The 24,218-nt window shown below is 38.4% G+C and overlaps 1 protein-coding gene across 2 annotated transcripts in view; it reads right to left on the reverse strand.

Moving 5' to 3' along the window:
- Positions 1-24,218, reverse strand: part of sema5bb (sema domain, seven thrombospondin repeats (type 1 and type 1-like), transmembrane domain (TM) and short cytoplasmic domain, (semaphorin) 5Bb) — a 73,029-nt gene that overhangs the window by 36,743 nt on the left and 12,068 nt on the right. For both annotated transcript variants that reach the window (XM_056241556.1, XM_056241555.1), the window contains exons 2-3: positions 15,443-15,516; positions 81-292 (exon numbers count right to left, since the gene is read on the reverse strand). In XM_056241556.1, the coding sequence (XP_056097531.1) occupies positions 81-292; positions 15,443-15,462 (232 nt within the window). In that variant the 5' untranslated portion in view covers positions 15,463-15,516. The remainder of the gene's footprint in view (positions 1-80; positions 293-15,442; positions 15,517-24,218) is intronic.

Raw genomic sequence — 24,218 nt, forward strand, 5'->3', positions numbered from 1 at the left:
CAAAAGCTTATCGTTTTGACCTTTGGCTCCAAAAGCGAGTGATGAAAAGGGCAGGAGAGAGCGAGGTATTTTACACCCACCTGTGTAGGAGGTAACAGGGTGCATTTTTCTCCGGCACTCTTCAGGCAGAGAGGGCACAGGCTCGGGGTCAGAGGTCGCTGGGAGTGATGGCGTCTGTGACGTGACGAGAGGCAAAGAGAGGAGGCGGAGGAAGACAAGTCCAGCGAAGGACAGTGGTCCTGTCATGGTTACCGCAACAACCACTCCCGAACTTAGGAAAAGTGAGAGGGTCCTGACGAGACGAGAGATGGAAAAAAAATCATCATGTTATTAAAATTGGAATCTTGGAAAAAATATTGACTTGTTGAAGCTTGAAAGCCTCAGTCTCTATTATTAAAGGGTTAGTTCACCCCAAAATGTAAACTCTGTCAGTAATTACTCGCCCTCATGTTGTTCCAACCCCGTAAGACTTTTGTTCATCTTCAGAACACAAATTAAGATATTTTTGATGAAATCTGAGAGCTGGATCACTCCTCAATAGGCTTCTTAAGGGATCAAAACTGGCCGGCCCAAAAGTTATGAAAGACATCGTTAAAATAGTCCGAGTGACTACAGTGGCTCAACCTTAAGTTTATCAAGCGACGAGAATACTTTTTGTGCGCAAAAAACAAACAAAAATAACGACTTTATTCAACTATTCATTTTCTTCTCTGTGGGGCGTGAGATTTCACGTAGTGATATTGCGCAAAGCTTCTGTGTTGTACGTCACACGTAGGCTCATGATTGGCCGACGCTGGTCATGTGTGTGATGCGTGTGACGTACAACCTAGAAGCTTTGCGCAGTTTCACTACGTGAAATCCCACGCCCCACAGAGAAGAAAATGAATAGTTGAATAAAGTCGTTATTTTTGTTTGTTTTTTTGCGCACAAAAAGTATTCTAGTCGCTTGATAAACGTAAGATTGAGCCACTGTAGTCACTCGGACTATTTTACCGATGTCTTTAATAACCTTCTGGGCCGGCAGGTTTTAATTACAATAGAAGCCTATGGAGGAGTGATCCAGCTCTCAGATTTAATCAAAAATATCTTAATTTGTGTTCCAAAGATGAACGAAAGTCTTACGGGGTTGGAACAACATGAGGGAGAGTAATTACTGACAGAATTTTCATTTTGGGGTGACTAACCTTTTAACTGAGCGACTAGTATAAAGGCTGTTCACACCATCAAGGGCGATAACTATAACGATAACTATATTATCAGACGATATTGTTTTGTTTATTAGCATGCGCTGGAGTTTTGTGGTCTGCCACTGTAAATGCTTGAGCTCTTTAAAGAAAGATGGGTTCTGATTGGCTGTCAATGTTTTTTTCATTCATCAGTTTGACAATTAATGACATACAGTAGTAGTTATTTTTAGGCTGCAGTCAGTAAATGCACGGAACCAATATCATGAAACACATTCGATTTCTTTAGCAACTTTACGTTCACTATAACCGACTGGAACACTTGTCGATAATTTTGTGTGTATGTGTTCGTTCAAGATCAAGGAGTCTCGATTATATGTATCTGAAAAGCGCCTCAGTGAGCGTGTGTGCTTTGAGTGTGTGCGCACAGAAAACAGCGCGCGATTGCAAATCGATATCTCTTTTGCCTCTTCATGCATTTGAATTGTGTAAAAACGCTTGAGTGTTTTAAATTGGCTAACACGTGCAAATAATAAACTTTCACTATATAATCTTTAAATGCAATTAATCCGCGAATCACATGTGTTTCGGACCGCGGGGCCTGGTTCGTACGGATCAACTATGATAATCATTATAGTTATTGGTGTGAACAGGCCTAATTCTTCGGGGGAAAATCCTTTTGCATCGCAGGGAAGAAAGTAAAATGGGTTTGGAATTACATATGGAAGAGTAAACGATGGAAACACAGATAACAGATTAAAAAAAACTTCCAGAACAGAAAGAAAACAGATTGACATCCAGATAAAAAGATAAGCTAGACAGACAGATCCACTGTGAGCAGCAGAGAGACCGCTTCATCTTCTCCTGATGTGTTAGTTCTGCTATTTCTAATCTAATTAACCTCCATCTCTCATCGTTGTAAATGACTGGACCTCTTCCAGGACCTGCAGCAGTTCCACATAATGTTATTCTAAAACACAACATTGATTTTGCTGTAATTGTCAGCCTGTGGACGATGAGGCAGCAGATCATTAAAAGATTAATTAGAAGTTGAAGAAGGGATTTTAATCTATTTTCAGCCTGTCATGGGAATCAATGGGTCTCTGTGGTGATCTCGGTTCACCCAGTTAATCTTTCCATTAGGTGTCTAACAGCGCATGAGGCTCAGGTAAACCGGCGTGTAAACACTCATCTGAGATCTTACATACACAGCTTCACTCTAACAAACTTCCCAGTTAGCCCCCTAGTAAACACACACACATACAAACACATGCTCAATCACACTTAAACACACACTTCCTGATGCGTCACAGAGAAACCACTGAAGCATCTGTCTTGGTTTACACACACAAACACCAAACATTACCCAATCTGTAGAGACAGAGGTGGTCTGATGTCCTGTAACTAACCACACTTTTTTCACTTTTTTGTACTGATTTACTTAAACTTGATACCATATGATAGTAATTGGAAATATCTAGTCAGTCCACATCATCTTGAATACACCCCCAAAAGCCTATTTTCCAGGATACAAATACACTAAAGAGTAAAGACCAACATCTCCAAAACTGTGTCTAGATTATGATCAATAACATATAAATCAGGTTGTGCTTTATCTTAGCAGCTGAAGCCTCTGTCAAAAGGTGATTGGCTCTTGGCCATTCTTATGGCTGCCATATATTGACCTTTGCACATTAGTTGTTCAAGTCTCCTCCTTTATTTAGTCTGTCTTCTTATGTACCATGGTACTGAAGGATTGCCATATTCATGTACCATGGTATTAACATAATATTTCAAGATTATTCAACCAATTATCATGGTATTGCCATGGTGATACTATAGTATATTTGAAAAATTGGTTGAATCGATTATTTAAATACGGCAAACTGTGTTCATTGGAGTTCAGTCAACTGACACAATGATATTATTATAATTGACTAAAACTAAAATTAAAACTATTAACGGATATAAGGCTGAAATAAAATTGAACTAAACATGTCAGGGTTCTGTCACTTCTGTCTAGTCTATTTCTTGTTTTTTTGACAGAGCCCTGACACTTCTTTGTCTTGTCTGTGTGATCTGTTTCATGTACTTTCATGTCATGTTTTGTCTTGTGCTGTGTGTGTAGCACGCAGCTTGTGTTTTCACTAGCTGTGTGCTTCACGTTGTCATGTTTTGTGTGAACACGTGGCTTATGAGTGTTCTCATTGGCTGTGTGAGCAATTGGCTTGTGATTTGTGGACATGTGCTCTCCTGTCGATTGTCTAGCCCCTCCCATCTTGTTACCTGATTATTGATTAATTTGCCCCACCTGTCCTTCATTGTTGCCTGCTTTGTTTGCTCTCCCTATTAATTCTCCTTGTGTTTTCAGTCCTTTGCTGGGCCGTCATTGTATGTACACTGTGTGTTTCCCTGCTGTGTGCTTCAGTCAAGTCTCTCTTGTTTTCCCCCTCGGGGTAGTTTTTGTTGTCTGTTTGTGTTTTGTTTTATTTTATTATCATTAAAAACCCATAAACTCTGCACTTGAGTCCTCACTCACCACCCAAGACCTGACACATGTTTCCTTGGCAACTGAAATGAAGTTCTACAATTACTAAAACTTAAAAAGATGTAATTAAAGTGAAATTGAAATAGTTAAATAATAATAATAATAATGACAAAATCACATAATTAAGTTACCAAAAATGAACTAAAATTAAAATAAAAAATGAAATTTAAGAATAAAAGCTAATTCAAAATATGAATAAATACTATAATAGTATAATAAATAATACTAAAATAATTAGTAAGTATTAAAGGTGTAATATAATGGTACATGCACTTTTACAAGTTGATTGTACTGAAATGTGTGTTGGCAGTGCCTGTACACAACCATCATAAAACGATAAAAATCCATCCAGTGGTTTTGTTTTAATCTCCTTATATGTTTTCCCCTGCCTCAAATTGAGCCGTTCGATTTTGTGACGTCACACGGTCGGACGCCCCTCCCACGATTGTTGATTGACAGGAGCGTTTCAACACAGACCCGCCCTCGCTCGTGAGCCAGCTGTCAATCATAGTCCGCGCGGACCGGCGCGGTCATTGTTGATATGCTGGAGCACTGTCTATGAGCAGAATGGCGTCTAAGCGATTGTGGTGTTCTGTTCTTGGGTGTAATAACGAACACAGTCATTTTAATGTTCCTAAATCCGAACCGCTGAAGACGCAGTGGCTGAGTTGTTTTCGAAGGGAATATTCCCCACGAGCAACGTCAATGCTTTCATGTTTGCGCGAATCATTTCTCACCAGACTGCTTTATAAAGAGGAGGGTCAGTATAAAGCTGGTTTTGCTAAGAAGCTGCTCATGAAAAAAGGATCGGTACCAGCTATTCGTGTTCCTGCTGAACCTCCAGAAGAACTGAAGTGAGTGTAACGTTTTGTTAAACTTTATATTAATATTTATATTAATCTTTGCAAATCGCTAGCTGCACGCTTCACGATGAATGCGTCGGTTTACACTCAGGGTACATTACTGCATGTTTTCTATGTATGATGTTCTCAATATAATTCATAATCCCACGTTTATACTGAACAACGCGTTATGGTTATTGTGTTATTGTGTTACAAACGGTGTACGCACAGAACAGAGAGGCGGGGTGAGCGCAGCTCATGATCATTTAAAGGCATATACACTGAAACGGCGTGCTGAAAACAGAGCTGTTTTTGACCAAGTAAAATAAGTGTTTTCTTACATTACTAATGAGAATTTTTAATTAAAGTATATTACAAACTTTTAATTTAGACCCTAAAGATTCATAGCTTGTACAAAAATGGCATTATATGACCCCTTTAATATTGAAATCATCATTTAACATTTTACCTTTCCAATTCAAAATATTAATAAATACTAAAATAGTTTATAAATAATACTAAAATAACCCAGAAATCATCCATTATTTTTTTTACCTATTATTCAAACAGCTTTTATTCAAAACTCTTTCAAAATGGTATTATTAGAAGGGTAAAAAATTATACCATATCCCCCAAAAAAATAGTAATATGGAAATATTCAAAATAAAATATTGTGAGAAAACTTTCAGCTGAAATTGATCACATTAAAGATAGGTCAAACATATTTTTATATATATTTAATAAGCTGATTTGTTGACATTGTTCTGGGTTGAATACTTTCTCATATACCTACTTAATATGCAGAAAGGAACTATAAATAAGCTATTCATGGGTTGATTTTATCACAAATGAAAAACATACACACTGTGATTTGTTTATTTATGCACCCTGACCAGCAACACTGGCTCAACCAATGGCATGACTTGGGGGGCGGGGCTATGAGTAAGTGTGATCAATGGAAGAGTGTTTGGGAAACCCTTTTTTTTTTTTTTTTGCAGTTCCACTTGGTGAACCAATTAGTGGAGACGAAATTGCACACTTCAGCCGTAAAAGATTTATTCAAAACTCTCCAAATCCAGTTAATAAGGAAAAACAGACAGCAAGTGGATGCAGTAAAATTTTGTTAATGGTGAGTATTTGAATTCTTTGTAAATCTGTAGAGTTTTCTGTGTAATTCTCTGGCAGCGGGATCCAGGCTCTTATTCTTGGCTCGGGAAGCGTGACGCTGTGCGACAGACACTTCATCGCAGACCATGTCTAATGTACCTCAATAGCAAAAGACCCTCAATCTTCCAAATCCCCCTTAATACCCCTCAGCACCCTATTCATGCCCCCCTTCTCAGACTCATCAGAGGCCATAGAGGTGGAGGGATGACAGAGAGAGATGGAGACCCATGAAAGCCATGATGGCGGTGACAAATGCACCAAAGGGGATGCCCGGGTCACACAATGGGCAGACTAGGTGGGCCACTGACAGCCTGTCTGCTGGGCCAATTCATTTTTTATTAAAAGACGAGATATGAAAGAAGAAGATGAATAAATAAGGTCAAAGATAGTTGACACACAAATTGCACACACAAGCACCAATCACACACAGATATCCACGGGGTCAGAACAGGTTAATAAAGAACTGACAACTCTTCTAACTAGATTAGACTTGGTGAACAATTCAAACAATGCGTGTTAGATATTTAAAGATGTTTATTGGTAATTCAAAATGGTACTTTAATTTTTCAGACTAATGTCAAATGTCCCCGTGTTGTTTCTACACAACATTGCATGAGGTCGTGCCTGGTTTAGAGGGAGTTTGTTTCTTGCCTCTGCAAAGTATTATAAAACCCATCAAAACAATCACTGATTTGAACATGAGATTATAGGTTTCACTTTTACTCAGGTTTTGTCGAGTCTGGTCCATATACACTCACCGGCCACTTTATTAGGTACCCCATGCTAGTAACGGGTTGGACCCCCTTTTGCCTTCAGAACTGCCTCAATTCTTCGTGGCATAGATTCAACAAGGTGCTGGAAGCATTCCTCAGGGAGTTTGGTCCATATTGACATGATGGCATCACACAGTTGCCGCAGATTTGTCGGCTGCACATCCATGATGCGAATCTCCCGTTCCACCACATCCCAAAGATGCTCTATTGGGTTGAGATCTGGTGACTGTGGAGGCCATTTTAGTACAGTGAACTCATTGTCATGTTCAAGAAACCAATTTGAAATGATTAGAGCTTTGTGACATGGTGGAAGTAGCCATCAGAGGATGGGTACATGGTGGCCATAAAGGGATGGACATGGTCAGAAACAATGCTCAGGTAGGCCGTGGCATTTAAACGATGCCCAATTGGCACTAAGGGGCCTAAAGTGTGCCAGGAAAACATCCCCCACACCATTACACCACCACCACCAGCCTGCACAGTGGTAACAAGGCATGATGGTTCCATGTTCTCATTCTGTTTACGCCAAATTCTGACTCTAACATCTGAATGTCTCAACAGAAATCGAGACTCATCAGACCAGGCAACATTTTTCCAGTCTTCAACTGTTCAATTTTGGTGAGCTCTTGCAAATTGTAGCCTCTTTTTCCTATTTGTAGTGGAGATGAGTGGTACCCGGTGGAGTCTTCTGCTGTTGTAGCCCATCCGCCTCAAGGTTGTGCGTGTTGTGGCTCCACAAATGCTTTGCTGCATACCTCGGTTGTAACGAGTGGTTATTTCAGTCACTGTTGCCCTTCTATCAGCTCGAACCAGTCTGGCCATTCTCCTCTGACCTCTGGCATCAACAAGGCATTTCCGCCCACAGAACTGCCGCTCACTGGATGTTTTTTCTTTTTCGGACCATTCTCTGTAAACCCTAGAGATGGTTGTGCGTGAAAATCCCAGTAGATTAGCAGTTTCTGAAATACTCAGACCAGCCCTTCTGGCACCAACAATCATGCCACGTTCAAAGTCACTCAAATCACCTTTCTTCCCCATACTGATGCTCGGTTTGAACTGCAGGAGATTGTCTTGACCATGTCTACATGCCTAAATGCACTGAGTTGCCGCCATGTGATTGGCTGCTTAGAAATTAAGTGTTAACGAGCAGTTGGACAGGTGTACCTAATAAAGTGGCCGGTGAGTGTATATCATGCATAAACTACCATTAAAAAGTTTGGGGCCAGTGAGAAAAATAAATAAATAAATAATACTTTTATTAAGCAAGGCCATATTAAATTGATCAAAAGTGACAGTTAAGAGATGTGTAATGTTACAAAAGATTTCTATTTCAAATAAATGCTGTTCTTTTGAACTTTCTATTAGTCCAAGAATACATTTATCGCAGTTTCTTCAAAAATATGGAGCAGCACAACTGTTTTCAACACTGATAATAATCAGAAATGTTTCTTGAGCAGCAAATCTGCATATTAGAATGATTTCTGAAGGATCATGTGACACTGAAGACTGAAATAATGAAGCTGAAAATGAATTGTGAATTGAACAATTTAGCATTACACTTTATTTTAAGGTGTCCGTGTTACAGTGTAATTATACATTTAAATACTGTGTATAGAGTAATAATAATTAACTACAAGTACTTACTATAGGGTTAGGGTTAGTTGCATGTAATTATGCACAATTTATAGTTATTACTACAGTAACTACATCTAACGTGCAACAAGGACACTGTAAAATAAAGTGTTGTATCAGATAAATCTTATAAGACATACTGTACTTTCAAGTCTTGCAGATCAAAGTATCTTTAATATCTAATGGGAGACCCAAAATGACTTAACCTTTCTCTGTCGCTCTGTCGCTCAGTAAAACACAAAGTTTCTGCAGGAATCTTGTGACTGTCAGGACGGGAGGTGTTTGGCGTCCTGGAGCTCTCTGTGGTCATGTGTTGTGTTGTCGTCTCGTCGGCCCAGTCTAATCCAGACTAAAAGATTTAAAGGCCTTTATGTGGAATTATGAATACTGAACTGGCAGCTCCTGCCCTGGACACCCATGGCTCCCTCTAAAGCAGTTTCGCAAGGTTCAAAGTTCAGGACGTGAGCCCAAAATGACCGCTATGGTGTTTGTGCGTGTGTGTCCTACATGATTTATGTGTAAAAAGAGCCAAATATTTTTTTAGCCAATGTTTCGGTCAATACAACTTAAGCATGTTGGTAATTACCACAGAAAATAATCTCGAGTTCTTTCAGTTTAGTGCTAATTAATGTTTTTCAAAGAAGTCTCTTCACCAAAGTCTGTTCACCAAAGCTGCATTTATTTCATAAAAATTCTGTAAAAACAGTAATATTGTGAAATATTGTTACTATTTAACTGTTTTTTATGTGAATTCATTGTAAAAATGTAATTTATTCCTGTGATCAAAGCTGAATTTTCAGCATCATTACTCTGAATGAATCATTACGTGATCCTTCAGAAATCATTCTAATATGATGATTTGATGCTCAAGAAACATTTCTGATTATTATCAATGTTGAAAACAGTTGTGGTGCTTAATAGTTTTGTTGGAACCGTGATATATTTTTTCTCAGAATTCAGAAAAAGGTCAAAAGAACAGCATTTATTCAAAATAGAATTTTTTTGCAACATAACAATGTCTTTACTGTCACTATCGATCAATTTAATGTGTCCTTGCTTAATAAAAGTATTAATTTCTTTAAAAAAATCTTACTGACCCCAGACTTTTGAAAAGTAGAATAAACGTCCACAAAGTACTGTTTAAATGAAGCAAACTTAGTAAAGCATAATAACGACGTTAGTCATATAATTTACAGTAAACACATACTTTTATACAGATTCTTTAACACAAAATACAAGCTTTCATGATTCTGTTTTTTGTCTCACAGACTTCCATCGTAAGTGATGTATAATGTAAATTTGTTTCGACAAACTGAGGGACGAGCCAAAAATGATGTGGTAATCACAAGCAGAACACAGATGCGGTTGATAGAAGTTGTTTTCAACCCGCTACATTCCTTCAACACTCTTCGATTACGCAATGTATAAACAACTGAATTCCTTGGATATTAAGTTTCGCGTGTAACAAGGACAATGAGTGAAAGTGCAAATTCGCGAAGGGCGTTGAGCGAAATTTCTGCCAAAAGTCAGATCTTGATCACAGACTTTCCTCAAGCACATTACTGAAAGCCAACTAATCCATGACTGACCTGTGTAAACAGTCTGGAAAAAACACAAGGATTAATGCTAATCCACAATAGATAACACTGTCTCACTGTGACACTGCTTTACAACCACTGCAGCATCAGGATGCTGATACAGAGGATTTACGCACTCTATTCATCTTTAATTGTCCTCCGTCAGGAAAAAAGCAAGTGGGAGGGAAGGTATAAAGGAAGACAAGTAAAGTGATAATGAGCAGCTGTGATTGCAGGAGACATTTCAAGGTGAAACTCAGGAAAGTCCAGACATGCTGGAGACGTTTAGTTCAGATGTTACAAAAACAACTGAGCTGGTCTCATTAACTTTTTGGTTGAACAAGATTAAGCTAATTAAAGTCCATATGAAATCAAAATTGACCGTATTTAATTCCTGCAATTGTTTTGAGTGGCTAGGGCTGTCAAAATGTATGAAAAACTTAATTCGAATTCTATACTTAAAGGACAACTCCGGCGCAAAATGAACCTCGGGTGTAATAACACATTGGTACAGACTAAATCGTTCCCTGAGATTTGTTTTCATGATAATCGAATATAAAGAGTTTTATCTCTAAAAACAGTTTAGCTTATAACGCTAGTATATTGGGCATCGAGTAAGCAAAAAGAGATCGCTAGTTAATACCATTAACAAGGCTCAAATTAGCCCCACACTAACACGGCAGCATAATGAGTGTCCTTACATGCAAACCGAAGCATTGAGAACTTTGTAAGTTTATAGACAGTTTAATAAGAAGATACTTTACACAGACAGTACAGTTAGCGCATACAGACAGCAGCCATCTTGGAAAACAGTCTCGATCAATCGAACCACGAAGGTGAGCGAACAGTACGTGTAGATATTGAAGATAAGATAAATTATATTTATTTTTTTATTTTCTCTGTTGCGTTCAGTGCTTCTCTTATGCGCTCAGTGCTTTCTTCCGGAAACAACGGACCACATGAGATTCCAAGTCACAGTTCAGCTCACGTATCACCGTGTTCGTGGTTTGACTGATCTAGCCTGTTTTCCAAGATGGGTCCTGTCTGTATGCGCTAGCTGTACTGTCTGTGTAAAGTATCTTCTTATTAAACTGTCTGTACACTTACAAAGTTCTCAATGCTTCGATTTGCATGTAAGGACACTCATTATGCTGCCGTGTTAGTGTGGGGCTAATTTGAGCCTTGTTAATGGTATTAACTAGCGATCTCTTTTTGCTTACTCGATGCCCAATATACTAGCGTTATAAGCTAAACTGTTTTTAGAGATAAAACTCTTTACATTCGATTATCATGAAAACAAATCTCAGGGAACGATTTAGTCTGTACCAATGTGTTATTACACCCGAGGTTCATTTTGCACCGGAGTTGTCCTTTAAATATTACTAATATTCAAATTATATGCGATTTTAAAAGGCATCATTTCAGTTAGGAGGAAAAAGCTTTTGGCTTGTCTTTAGAGGCCACAAGTACTGTAGTACGGAGCCCCTAAAGGGACGTGGTGGTGGAAAAAATTTAGGATGGGAGAATTTTTTTTTTGCGTTCCCTCGAAAAGCCTGTTGGCAGCTCGGACCGACACTTCCTGTTTAATGTCCCGCTGGCAGTGTTTCAGAGCTCCGTACGTTAATGGAGCGTTTCATAGTGTTTGAACTTGGACTCAAATATAAAGAAATGCGGTCAGTGCTAGGAGTTCAGTGAAGTTGGCAATATATTCACATAGGCTATTCGAACTTCCCGGATCAATATTCTTCGTTGTTAAAACACAGACGACACCTATTGTAAATAGATCGTCGTCTGTGTTTTAACAACGTTTAGCTCAAGAATATTGATCCGGGAAGTTCGAATAGCCCATGTGTAGCCTATAGGCTATATTGCCAACTTCACTGACCGCATTTCTTTATATTAGAGTCCAAGTTCAAACACTATGAAACGCTCCATTAACGTACGGAGCTCTGAAACACTGCCAGCGGGACATTAAACAGGAAGTGTCTGTCCGAGCTGCCAACAGGTTTTGCGAGGGAACGCAAAAGTTTTGCTAGGGAATGCAAAGTTTCTCGGGGGAACGCAAAAGATTTGGAAAAAAAAAAATTCTCCCATCCTAAAAATTTTTCCACCACCACGTCCCTTTAGGGGCTCCGTACTACGGTACCTCATTAAACTGTTTATTCAAAGCAATGAAATAACATGACTGTCTGTACCAAAAAAAGTGCATAACGTTAAAAATAATGTCTATAAATCAAATCGAATTTTGTAAATCGCATAAACAATTATGAACAAAATTATGGAAGCTTGTTTCCGCCACAGAATAAAAAATAAAAAAGGTAATTGCGACTTTTTATCTCACAATTCTGACTTTTTATCTCTGAATTGCGTGATATAAAGTCGCCATTGCGAGTTATAAAGTCAGAATTGTGGGATATAAACTTGCAATTGCGAGGAAAAAGGTCAAAATTTTGAGTTTATATCTCGTAATTGTGACTTTATAACTCTCAATTCTGAGAAGTAAAGTCAGAATTGCTAGATGTAAACTCGCAATTGTGAGATAAAAAGTCGCAATTATCTTTTAAAATCTTTTATTCTGTGGCAGAAACAAGCTTCCATACAAAACAGCATCTTGTATTTACAGTAAGCATAGTTTAATATAAAGAGTGCCGATCACACAGAGTATTTTTTTGCATTTAAAAATATGATGAGATGCAATGGAATGGGAAACCCCTCAAAAAGTCTCGAGACATGTCTTTTAAAAGTTCAACTTCTTTTAACTTTACATGGCTTTCTAAACATGCGGCTCTCTGTTGCGAGACGCGAGTGAAACGGTCAAAAATGTCCGTCTAGCGCTTGTTTGCGTAGAAAACAATGGCCCTTTTAAAAAATTTGCAAGACCATGTTGTTAGAAGAATGATAACCAATGCATCTACAGCCTCGTTCATGAAATGCAAGCACAGTTTCCTGTATAATTCACCTGTGAAACCATGCTTGCGTAAATTGTAATTATCCATTCAGTGCAACAATTTCCCTATAATTCATTCTGCTTGCATGTCATGAATGAAGTCCATGCGTAGCCTGTGATTACTGGTGTAAAGTGTCGTCAACATGACAGAAAACAAAAAAACTGCCTTCAAATATGCAGATGCACTTGACTTAAAATTAATCTTTTGCAGAGTGCATGCAATTTACGCTAGTTTGTCTGACTGATTTAAAGAAAACGCCTCAACAAACATGCCCTATAGAGAACATGTAGTTTTTGCCCATGGGAGCCCGGCCACCATCAATCCCCAACATTTCTTCTAAGCGCTGAAAGGGGTCACACAATCAAAACCTTTATCCCCAAAAAGAGACCCCAAATGAACTCTATTCCCATTCACGCAGCTGGAGGTCCGTGTGCTACCCTAGTTAGGGCACTAAGACGGGCCAGCAACCTTTACCGGCCAAGAGCCAACGCCAACCTGAGATACACGTACAGACTGATCCAAGCTGGGAATTAGCAGTTCCAATCAAGCAGTTCCACGGATATTTGTTGCATCTCTGAAAGTGTTTGCCTTTTCAGATGTGTCCTTGTTTGCTATTTTTCCCCCCCAAAACCTTCCACTCCTTCACTGTCTCTGCGTGAAAGCCTTCTCTGTGAGACCGGCCAACTATCTGCCAAAGCAGAGGCTCTTTAGCACGTGAATGAAGTCCGTTGAGCTTTACAGGCGCTGTGAGCGAGCACACTTTCACTCAGCCCTGACCACGGACCCGACACCGGGCAGAATCTTAAACAGCGCCGCAACAAGACCGGCCTTTTATTGTGTCCATCCTCACGCCATTCACGTTTCACTCATTCTCTCACTCTCCCTTTCTCTGTCCATCTCTCGTTCTCGTTGTGCCGTTAACAACGTGAGATTCGTGACAGAAGCATCTGTCTAAACAGTGCATTACGAATCGGTGTATTAAACCGATATAAAATGGAAAAAGAAGGTTTAAATTAACTTCAGGAGCTCGAAACTAAAATCACTGCTCACAGCTGTATGATATTTGCATATTTGTCCCTAGATCCTTGCACATCGTAGGCTGGCCCTGAATAATGGACGACATGAACTTGCAGATCCATGCATTTTCATTATCATGGTTGTTTAGTTTTTCTTTTAGCAATTAATTCTGTGCTATGAAATAAATCCTACAGCCACTTATTTATATTTATAGCATTTCAAAACAAAAAAGAATTTCCAAACTCTTCTATAAAAACATGTTAGTGCAATAGTCAGTTTAATCCAACAATGAACATAACTTTTACAGCATTTAACTTGGTTAATGTTAATTTCCACATATGCCAATAGTTAACTTCCTAACATTAAATGTTGTATAGGTTAACATTAGTTAATAAATCACATGAAGTGCCCTTGAAGAATTTATAAATTGTAAAGAATAGTATCATTTATCAAATGATCATTAATAAATGCTGTAAAAAATTATATTTTTTATATATATATATATATATATATTAAAAGTACATGTATATATACACTATTGTTCATGGGGTCGGTAAGATTGTTTAATGTTTTTGGAAAAAATCTCTCATGCTCACCAAGGCTGCATTTAATAAAAAGCAATTGTGATATATTATTATAAATAAAATACCCGTTTTCTATTGTAATCTATTTTAAAATGTAATTTATTCCTGTGATCAAAGCTGAATTTTCAGCATCATTACTCCAGTCTTCAGTGTCACATGATCCTTCAGAAATCATTCTAATATGCAGATTTGCTGCTCAAGAAACATTTCTGGTTATTATCAATGTTGAAAACAGTTGTGGTGCTTCATATTTTTGTGGAAAACCTTGATGCATTTTTTTTCAGGATTTTTTTTTGCTGAATAGAAAGTTCAAAAGAACAGCATTTATATGAAATAGAAATCTTTTATAGCATTATAAATGTCTTTAATGTCACTTTTAATCAATTTAATTTAATTTAAATCTTTTATCTTTTTTAAATCTTACAGACCACAAAGTTACATATTTAAAAACATGAATATGATTAAATAAAAAAAAACAATGAACATTTAAAATGAAACTGATTTGAAATTAGTTGAAAGAGAAATATAGACAGAATGGAACAACAAAATTAATTGTCATGACAAAAAAGACTAATTTTATTACACTGAAATGACAAAAATAGACTGGAAGGACAACAAAAAGTGATTAACAAATGAAATTTAACAGAATTTAAATGAACTGAAATAGACAGAAGAGGGGAGACAGCCAGACAAAAAGAATCAAACAATCAGTCAGTGACAATATGGACAAAACGGCTAAATTCTTGCATATAGCTCCATCTATTCAGACAAACACAGATGCACTTGAAGTGGTCAATCACACACACACACACACACACACACTCAGAGGCCAGCGCCACAGGCTGAAAGAACAAAGAGAATTGGACACACAATGGGGGAGGTCTGGAGATGACGGCCAAACTGTTTATCAGAATACCTCAACAAAGACACGGAGAGAGGGAGGGGACAGAGAGAGAGACGGAAGACGGGATGGAGCGGAGAGAGGAAGAAATTGGAAAAGATACGGGAGGACACGAGGGGAGGGAAGACATGTGGGCAAAATTGCTTCCAGGACAAAAAGAAGCAGGGAAAGCACAGTGCAACAAGATGAAAAGAGTCACAGGAAGTGGATAGGTTTTACCACGGATGGATAGATTAGAAGAAGAAAAAAAGAAAGAGTGTACTACTCACCAGGAGTAAGGTGTCAGCATGGGCTCATTCCAGAGGAGCGCATCCGATAGACTTCAGATCTGTTTAACAGAATCCTTACGAACAGACAAGAGAGAGAGAGAGAGAGAGAAATCATTTTAGTCAGCCTCTCACGGATGAGTAAAGGGGGAGATGAAGGGGCTTCGGTAATGTGTGCAGTGAAGCATTCAGCCCTGTGAAAAACAAACTGTTAACTTTCTCAATGGAGGGAGGCTGCTGGGGGCACGGCGGCTGTGCACGAGGGTGTGTGTGTGTGTGTGTGCGACATCTGTGGCGAGCAGACGCAAGGAAAGAAAGGGTTAAAATTCCTCTAACTGTTTCCAAACTGAGGCTGGTGCACCTCGGATGTGCACAGCAGCCTCGGTACGTATTTCAACACTGATGCTACACTTCAAAATGTCTGAATGTCACTGCTTTCGATACAAAACTGCTCAAACGCTACACTTTTTTTTCATAAATCCACTAAAAATGTCCAAAAAAAGACTAAAAACCACTAAGCACACCAGATCAAGTCTTCTTAAGATCACACAGGTGTCCTTGTAGTAGAGTGTAAACAGGTAACGTTTTGTTTTAATAAACAATAATCTTCTTATTTAATATACAATATACACTACCATTCAAAAGTTTGGGGTCTGCAAGATTTTTTAAATGTTAAAAATACAGTAAAAACCGTTTTCTATTTGAATATATTTTTTTGAAATGTAATTTATTCCTGTGATCAAAGCTGAATTTTCAGCATCAGTCTTCAGTGTCACATGATCCTTCAGAAATCATTCTAATATGCTGATTTCTTTTTATTATTAATGTTGAAGACAGTTGTGCTGCTTCATATTTTTGTGGAAACTGCATGATAAAAAAAATTCTGGATTCTTTACTGAATTGGAAGTTCGAAAGAACAGCATTTATTTGAAATAGGAATCTTTAATTCACTTTTTATCAATTTAATGAGTCCTTGATGAATATTAATTTCCTTCAAAAAAACCTCACTGACCCAAAAAGTCATCCATCATCACAATATTCAGAATCCTGCATTATTTTATTTGGCCAGCAAAAATCATTGTGACTAATTAGTAAATATTTAACAGCCTTATATAATATATCAATCTTAGATGCCATATTTATTTACATAATTTGACAAGGCTGTCCGGTACAAAAGCACAGTCTGTTCAAATGTCTAAACATAAAATGTCTTTAACTATGTCTAAACGTGACCTCAAACCTCAAAACAATACAATTACAACCCATTGAACAGACTGTACGTCTATCCCTCACAGCTCATTGCATGTCAAATTACATATTCCATCTTCCCTGACTAAACTACAAAAAAATATCTGGTAAATGTTCTGCTTAATAAGCATACTTATTCTTTAAAATAAATGCCATTTGGGTTAGTATTTTCTTATTTAATGCAGTTCCACTCAGGCATTTTTAAGTGTGACTTCAGTGTCTTTTTGGGACAATTCAGCATGAACCCTTTGCTTACTCATTAGCTGAGAACAGCACTTTGAGAAGCAGTGGTCTAGTTTCTGTGGCAACAACACCCCTCCCCCCACGACATCCCATAATACAGCTGTAATTTTCTTTTCAATCAATTCAAATTTGACATTTCACAGTGATACTAGTTGAAAAGAGATCAAGAAACATGTTCAATCCCCTCTATCATTATTCCGTTTCCCTCCATCTCCAGGCCCCCGTCACACACAAAAACACAATACGCAATGGGGCGGTTGATTTCGAATTCAAATTTTGTACGACTTCCTCTTGAGACCAACCAATTCACTCACTCATTCATCCATTCAACTGAGTCATTTAATTCAGCAGACTGAAATTACATGTTCATTCATTTATTCTCTGAGGTAAATGAGGGAGAGGATGATATTTTATAAAAAGTCAACAAAGTCAAAAGATCTCTCGTCTCTTATCCAGCATTCTGTACCAGCAAAATCACAACTTTCTGCTTTACTGATTTAACCAGAATGTCAACAAGCTTGACAAGGAAGACCAACCATAATGATTTGCTGCTGGACAGACTTTGCTCGTTCACCAGCTTGACCAGCACTAACCAGATTTAACCAGCACCAATCCAGTACTACTTATCCCTAAACCTACCATGGACCAGCATAAACCAACCAGCAAACTTCTAAACCAACAAAATCACAATAGCTGACAAAGTCAACCAGCAAGAACCTGTTGCTTTAGCTTGACCAGAAAGATCATGTTCTTTTTGCTGTTGGACAGAATGGCTTTGATTGTCCACCTAGACCAGCACTGACCAGCCATAACCAGCACCAAACCAGTACTACTCAACTCTAAACCAGAATAAACCAGCTCCAGATTAGCACTAACCAGCATAAACCAACCACCAACGTTCTTAACCAGTAAAATCACATTAGCTGACCAGCTTAACCAGCAAGAACATTCTGCTTTACTCATTTAACAAGAAAGTCAACAAACTTGACGAGGACAACTATAATGTTTTGCTGTGCGTATCCACTATCCAGTGCCAATCCAGTATTAACCCTAAATCAGAATGGGCCAGCATAAAACAACCACCAAACATCTAAACCTGCAAAATCACAAGCTTACAAGATTCACAAGATTGCTTAATCTTGACAAGTTTTTTTTTTTTTTTTTTTTTTTTTTTGCTGTTGGACACCATTGGCTTTTCTTGTCCACCAGCTAGACCAGCACCAAACCAGTACTACTCAACTCTAATAACCCAGCACTAACCAACATAAACCATCCACCAAACTTCTAAACCAGAAAAACAAAAACCATTAGCTGACCAGCTTAACCAGCAAGAACCTTCTGCTTTATTGCTTTAACCAGAAAGTCAACCAGCTTGACAAGGAACACCATGCTGTTCTGTTGTGGGACAGTGTAGCTTTACTCATCCACTAGCCTGGGGTGCGTTTCCCGAAAGCATCGTTAGCCAACTTTGGCCGCACGTTGGTCGCAAATCCCATTGAACTCTATTGGTAACGACGGAACTTGCGACCATAGTTGGCTAACAATGCTTTCGGGAAACGCACCCCTGACCAGCACTAACCAGACATAACCAGCACCAAACCAGTACTTCTTAACCCCAAAACAGAACAAACCAGCAAAATCACAATAGCTTACAAACTCAAACCAGCAAGAACCTGTTGCTTTACTAGTTTAATCAATCATGATATTTAATCAATTTCACCTGTTCTGTTTCTCTAGTGAACAAAATCGTTAGGCTGGTTAGCACCAGTTAGATAAGCATCGGACCAGTATTAACCAGCACTAAACCAGCCAAAACAACACTAACCAGCATCAACCATTTACAAATCAGCACTAACCTGAATCAGCATAAATTACCCTGAACCTGCATGGAAATACATGTTGTTTTATATGAAATAATACGATTAGTGGTGCACGTAGGGTTGCCACCCGTCCCGGTTTTCCCGGGATTGTTCTCTTTTTTGATGTCCTTCAAAGCTGGAAACGCCCCTGGTTGACGCCCCTGGTTGACCCCCCCCCCCTCAAAGTGTCCCGGTTTTTCACAAATCAAAGGTGGCAACCCTAGGTGCACGATATATCGCCGCCGATATAACATCGGCCGATATGGTCAATTTTTTACACATCGGTATCGTTCCGATGTCAAAATAGGGCCGATGTGAACAGGCCGATAATCATTCCTGTGTATTTGACGTCTATGGTGTGTAGATGTGAGTGTGGGGGCGGGGATGTTTGTTTTTGCACAAGCGCATACATTACGCAAGTCCTGTCAGTTTAAACATCAAGCGCAAGAAGACTGGAACTTGCGCGCTGTTTTCTGTCAGCCTTACTAAGGCGTATTTTTGTCCCGCCAAAGCCTTATTTGACCGGTGAGTGATGTAGGAGAGTGATGTAGATGACTGACTGCTGCGCTTGTTTGACTGAGAGAACGAGCAGAGAGAGTGAAAGCCCCGGTCGCGCGCACTCTCGCCGTCTTCAAACTGTCTTGCTCTCTCTCCCGACCCTCCCTCAATATCTTTGGTAAAACACGATGGTAAAAGGGTGGAAGACCGAATTGTGCTAAAACAACGTTGCCTTATCTTCTCTGAAAAGCTTTCCACACATTCAGATGACATAAACCACACTTTCAATAAAATAAAATAAAAATCTATCTAGTGATGAAATGTTTTCTGTGTTGAGACAAATCTTGTGCGATGTCCTAAACTGCCTGGATAATCACACAACGTGTGCCGTCGTCCGTTAATGACACGTCCGATTCGCGAACTAATGACTCCTTTGAACCAATTCACTTTAATGAATGGTTAAAACAACTGATCTGTCCAACACTGAACTCAAGAGACATAAATCGGAAAAACTTTACAATAAGGTTCCATTTATTAAAGTCTAGTTAACTACATTAGTTAACATTCTATTAATATTAGTTTCTATGCGGATTTACTCCATGACAAAACCACCCCAGTCATTCTAGAATGATTCATTCTTTCCAAATAGAGCTATTCAAGTCATCCGGTGAAATTGTTTTTATATCGCAATGTCATTTTTTACCAATATCGTGCAGCCCTAATCCTCGCTATGGGTTTTCTATACTGAGATATCGACATCGGTAAATATCGGTATCAGCCATTAACAGCAATATTAATATCGGTTATCGGTATCAGCCACAATTTTCACATCGGTGCATCACTAAATACGATGAAATAGAATAGAATAGAATAGAAAAGCAAAAATACATCAATAGAATAGAATAGAGAAACAAAAATACATACAGAATGACCAACTAATTCATCTTATCAAATCCCAAAGAAGAGGAATACTATTAAAACGAAAGAGTTGTACAGTATGTTAGCGTTCAGAATCAAGGTAGTCTGGTGTTAATTAGTCCTTGCTCCGCCCCTCGCGGGTGTGTTCCCTCTCGAGGGGTTCACTATGAACATGTCATGTCTGAACAGACGCCAGTATCTTAAGTCATGCTAGAGCACTGGATGAAGAAACACAAAACAGATTTAGCCAACATGATCTCATTGTGAAATGCATGACTTATACTGTAATCATCTCAGTTGAGCACACATTTTTAGACACTTTTTTCATTCTACTCTCTATTTCTCCCTCTGATTTAACTTAATTCTTACCAATCATTCTTTATAAACACATGCCATATGTGCCATATTCTTCTCTGCAGGCACTGAATGTGGGTGTTTGTGAAAGAAAGTTGGATTGAGATAGATGGGGAAATGAGGTAACATTTTTGGGACGCAAAGTCAAACTCAAAATGAATTAAAAATAAAAAGATTATTTCTGTCAAATATAAAGTCGCAGTGTTTGAGCACACAGCTTCTCAAGGACAAGAGTACAGAGGTCTTTTGGTTTATGTGGGTTATTTTAGCTCATTTTATGTGCACCTCACAGGGCTGGCTGTTCATTTCCGAGCTCCTGTGGTTAATCTGATGGCTGCAAACACAAGAAGTCCATAAGACAGCACAGCATCAGGGGAGCGCTTGGTTTAGTCCATCTTCTCTTTGAGGAACTCATGATGAAGACCCATATGCAAGGTGAAAATAAATACATGTGAGATAAATAACTCAATTGAAATAACTTGTGTTCAAGACAACAAATGAGATTAAAGGGAGAGCAAGTGAAGACTTTTGTTGAAGTTTCATGCTTAGATGTGTTTGCATTTCTCAACTAGAGGTTCAGAGATCAATAAAAAACAGAGATCTCAATATGCATTAACTTCACTCTAAAAAATGCTGGGTTGTTTCAACCCAAATTTGGGTCAAATATGGACAAACCCAAATGTTGGGTTAAAAATGCAATTAAAAAATTACAGTTGAAAGTGAAATTTGAAGTGAAATTTACCCAAATTTGGGTTAAAACAACCCAGCATTGTTAGAGTGTTGCATATTGAAGTTTCGCATTATTAGAAATCATTCTCAAATTGGTATTTTTGTCTTGTTTTCTCATCAAAACATCAATAAAAAAAGAAACAATTAATTGAGATCCATTGCATAAAACAGGTTTTGCCTATAACGGGGGTTTGTGAATGAAAGCTAATAATAAATGAAATCATAAAAATGCAAAATGAGAATATTTTGAATAAATGCAAATCAAGATTAAACACTTGATAGAAAAAGATTGAACAAATTGTTATTTGTTTGTCTGTCCATTAACCAACGTCAGAGAACTATGAACAAATGTTGTTGAATTATTAAAATATTAACTCTTAGGGGAACTTCAAGTAGGTCAAATGGGTTTGGCAGACACAAGTTTGGGAATCCCTGACATAAAATATTGATTTTAGATTAGTTTTACTATTAAGTTTCTCACCAAAATGCATAAATACAACAACTTGTATAAAATAAGAAAAAAAAAAATACCGACAAGACTAAAATACAGTTTTTGCAGTGAATTGATTTTATAATTCTATAATCTTACTGTATGTCTCATTGCATCTATATTTATTTCCCCTAAGGTGAAACATCCCAAATAAAGTAGATACGTAAATAAAACTGTGATCTCCTTTAAGTCTCCTGTGAGAGAGCAACAGCTGAGCAATAAAATCATCCTCCGGAGAACGACCAAAACAAAAACAGGAGAGAGTGAATGATGGTGCGATTTAGAGAATCCTTCAAGCCTCAGGTGGGATTCAGTCAGGTCTGATCTCTCTGCCAGAGAGGAAAAAACTCTCCTGAGACACAGAGATGTTCACACAGTAACTACTACACAGCCTATGATTCCTCAGAGGTGGAGAGAAAGAGACAGGAGAGATGAAAAAGATAAGAGAAAATAACAAGAATGAAGATTCCCCTGTCAGGCAAACAGAAATAGTTGATCTCCTCACAAGAGCATTAATAAATTCAATCCAAACAGAGAGAAAGAGAAACAGGAAGAGAGAGGACAACAAAAAAAAGATCTTTATTTAACTTTTTATTCACTTTAAGAGTCGGCTGTAACTCTGAAATCCCAACATGTTGCAACATGATCAGTCACGTGATGCACAACTGACGACATGAAACATGACATCAAACCTGAATCAAAGCTTCTTTGGTCACTATTCACAACTTACACAGTCAAACAAACTTCACAAAAACATGTCAAATATTTTGCGTATAGGCCAATAATAACGACACAAGCATCAGATTAAGCATCAGTCCATTAATCTGCATTGCCACCAATGAGCTGCAACATAACATAGACAAATTCGATAATAGTCAATAATGAAAATAATCAACCATGGTTTTGATTATCGATTAATTGCATCTGTTCACTCAGTGTGTACGGAAAACACCCAACAGTCATGTCACTTTACAGTAGTGAATGAGTAGTGAACAAAACATATCTGAAATATGGTGGAGAACACACTACAGCGGCAAAAGTGCAAGAACGTTTTCCTAAACTTGAGTGTCATATTAAGCACCTCAACCAAAAGTGTCGAGTTTTATGCAACTTGCCCTTTCATTTGCTTTGATGGATGCCTGTGCCGTTTAACGCGTTTGAGACACGATTTCCTCTGTTGTATCCTTATCTGTAAATGTTTAAAAGTCACACAAATATTTCCATTTTGCATAAAGGCTTGTCCTGACAGCGAGAGAGTCTGCGTTAACCTTCACAGACTTCAGTATGCACATCAATAATTATGACTTAAATATTTCTTGTTAGATATTAAAGGTGCTGTATGTTTTTTGTTTTTTTTTACTGTTCTAAAGCATAAAAATATGATATATTTGTAGAGATTTGGGAAAACTGCTAATTTCAAATGTGCGTTCGATGTCGGAATGTCTGTTTTTGTTTTGGTCCGTGTGATCTACCAGTTTATCCAATAGTATTTCGACAACTTGGGTAGCCAGTTGGCCCGAAAACACAGCGTATTGCAGCCATGGAAGCCAGAAAATGAACTGGGTCGATTGCAGTGGCTCTCAAACTTTGTTTTTGGTCAAAACCTGTCTGCCGTCCGCTGAAGAGATGGTTTTCTATGGCGAATAAATTCCATGTCGGGCTTGTTTAGACGGTGTTGAAGTCAATTTTCTGAAAAAGAAATTTTCAGTACCACACGGTTTAGTAGCCTACCGCTTTATAAAGGCAGAGCGCCAACCGCTATATGCACTTGAACGCCATTACAACAGCTGTTTTCTGATTATTTCTTCTGCTGATCTAATCAAATTATTATTAACTTTTTCATCCAATTAATCACTTTGTCAAAGAAATAATCTGCATATTAATGGATTATCAAAATAATCGTTAGTGTCAGCCCTGCACCAAAGTTCTTGGATGGCTTGCAACTAAGTGACAGAGTGAAATGTCAGTCCTGAAACCAGATGGCTGATGGGAGAAAAGAGCACAAGGCCCAGCCTGACCTGCCAGACACGACAAACACGACAGCAATTACCCACACACACAGATCATACCCCGCATCTCAGGAAGAAGTCAACAGCCCCTTCCATCCGAGCACAGGAGACTAATAGCTCTGCTGTTCTGACATTTTCTTAACCTTTAAAGCCATCAGCGAGAGCACCATTCATCTTCCTTTGCAACGCTCCAAAAACAGACAAAACAGTGGGACGCCCCAGTAAGAAAGAGTTATGTTAAACCAATTTGAGTAGGATTGAGACAAATGTGGACTGGGAAGGTGAACGTGCGGTGAAGAGCAAGCAAAAGAACCTCAGTTGGGCAGATACTATTCATTCAGAGCGATTTGGGGTACACTAATAGTAGGGACCGTCCCCTCCTGGGGCGAGCTGGGGTTAAGTGCCTTAATTAAGAGCATTACAATGATTGG

The sequence above is a fragment of the Rhinichthys klamathensis genome, unplaced genomic scaffold (assembly GCF_029890125.1).
Source record: "Rhinichthys klamathensis goyatoka isolate OS25496 unplaced genomic scaffold, OSU_Roscu_1.1 h1tg000654l_1, whole genome shotgun sequence".
NCBI classification, from domain to species: domain Eukaryota; kingdom Metazoa; phylum Chordata; class Actinopteri; order Cypriniformes; family Leuciscidae; genus Rhinichthys; species Rhinichthys klamathensis.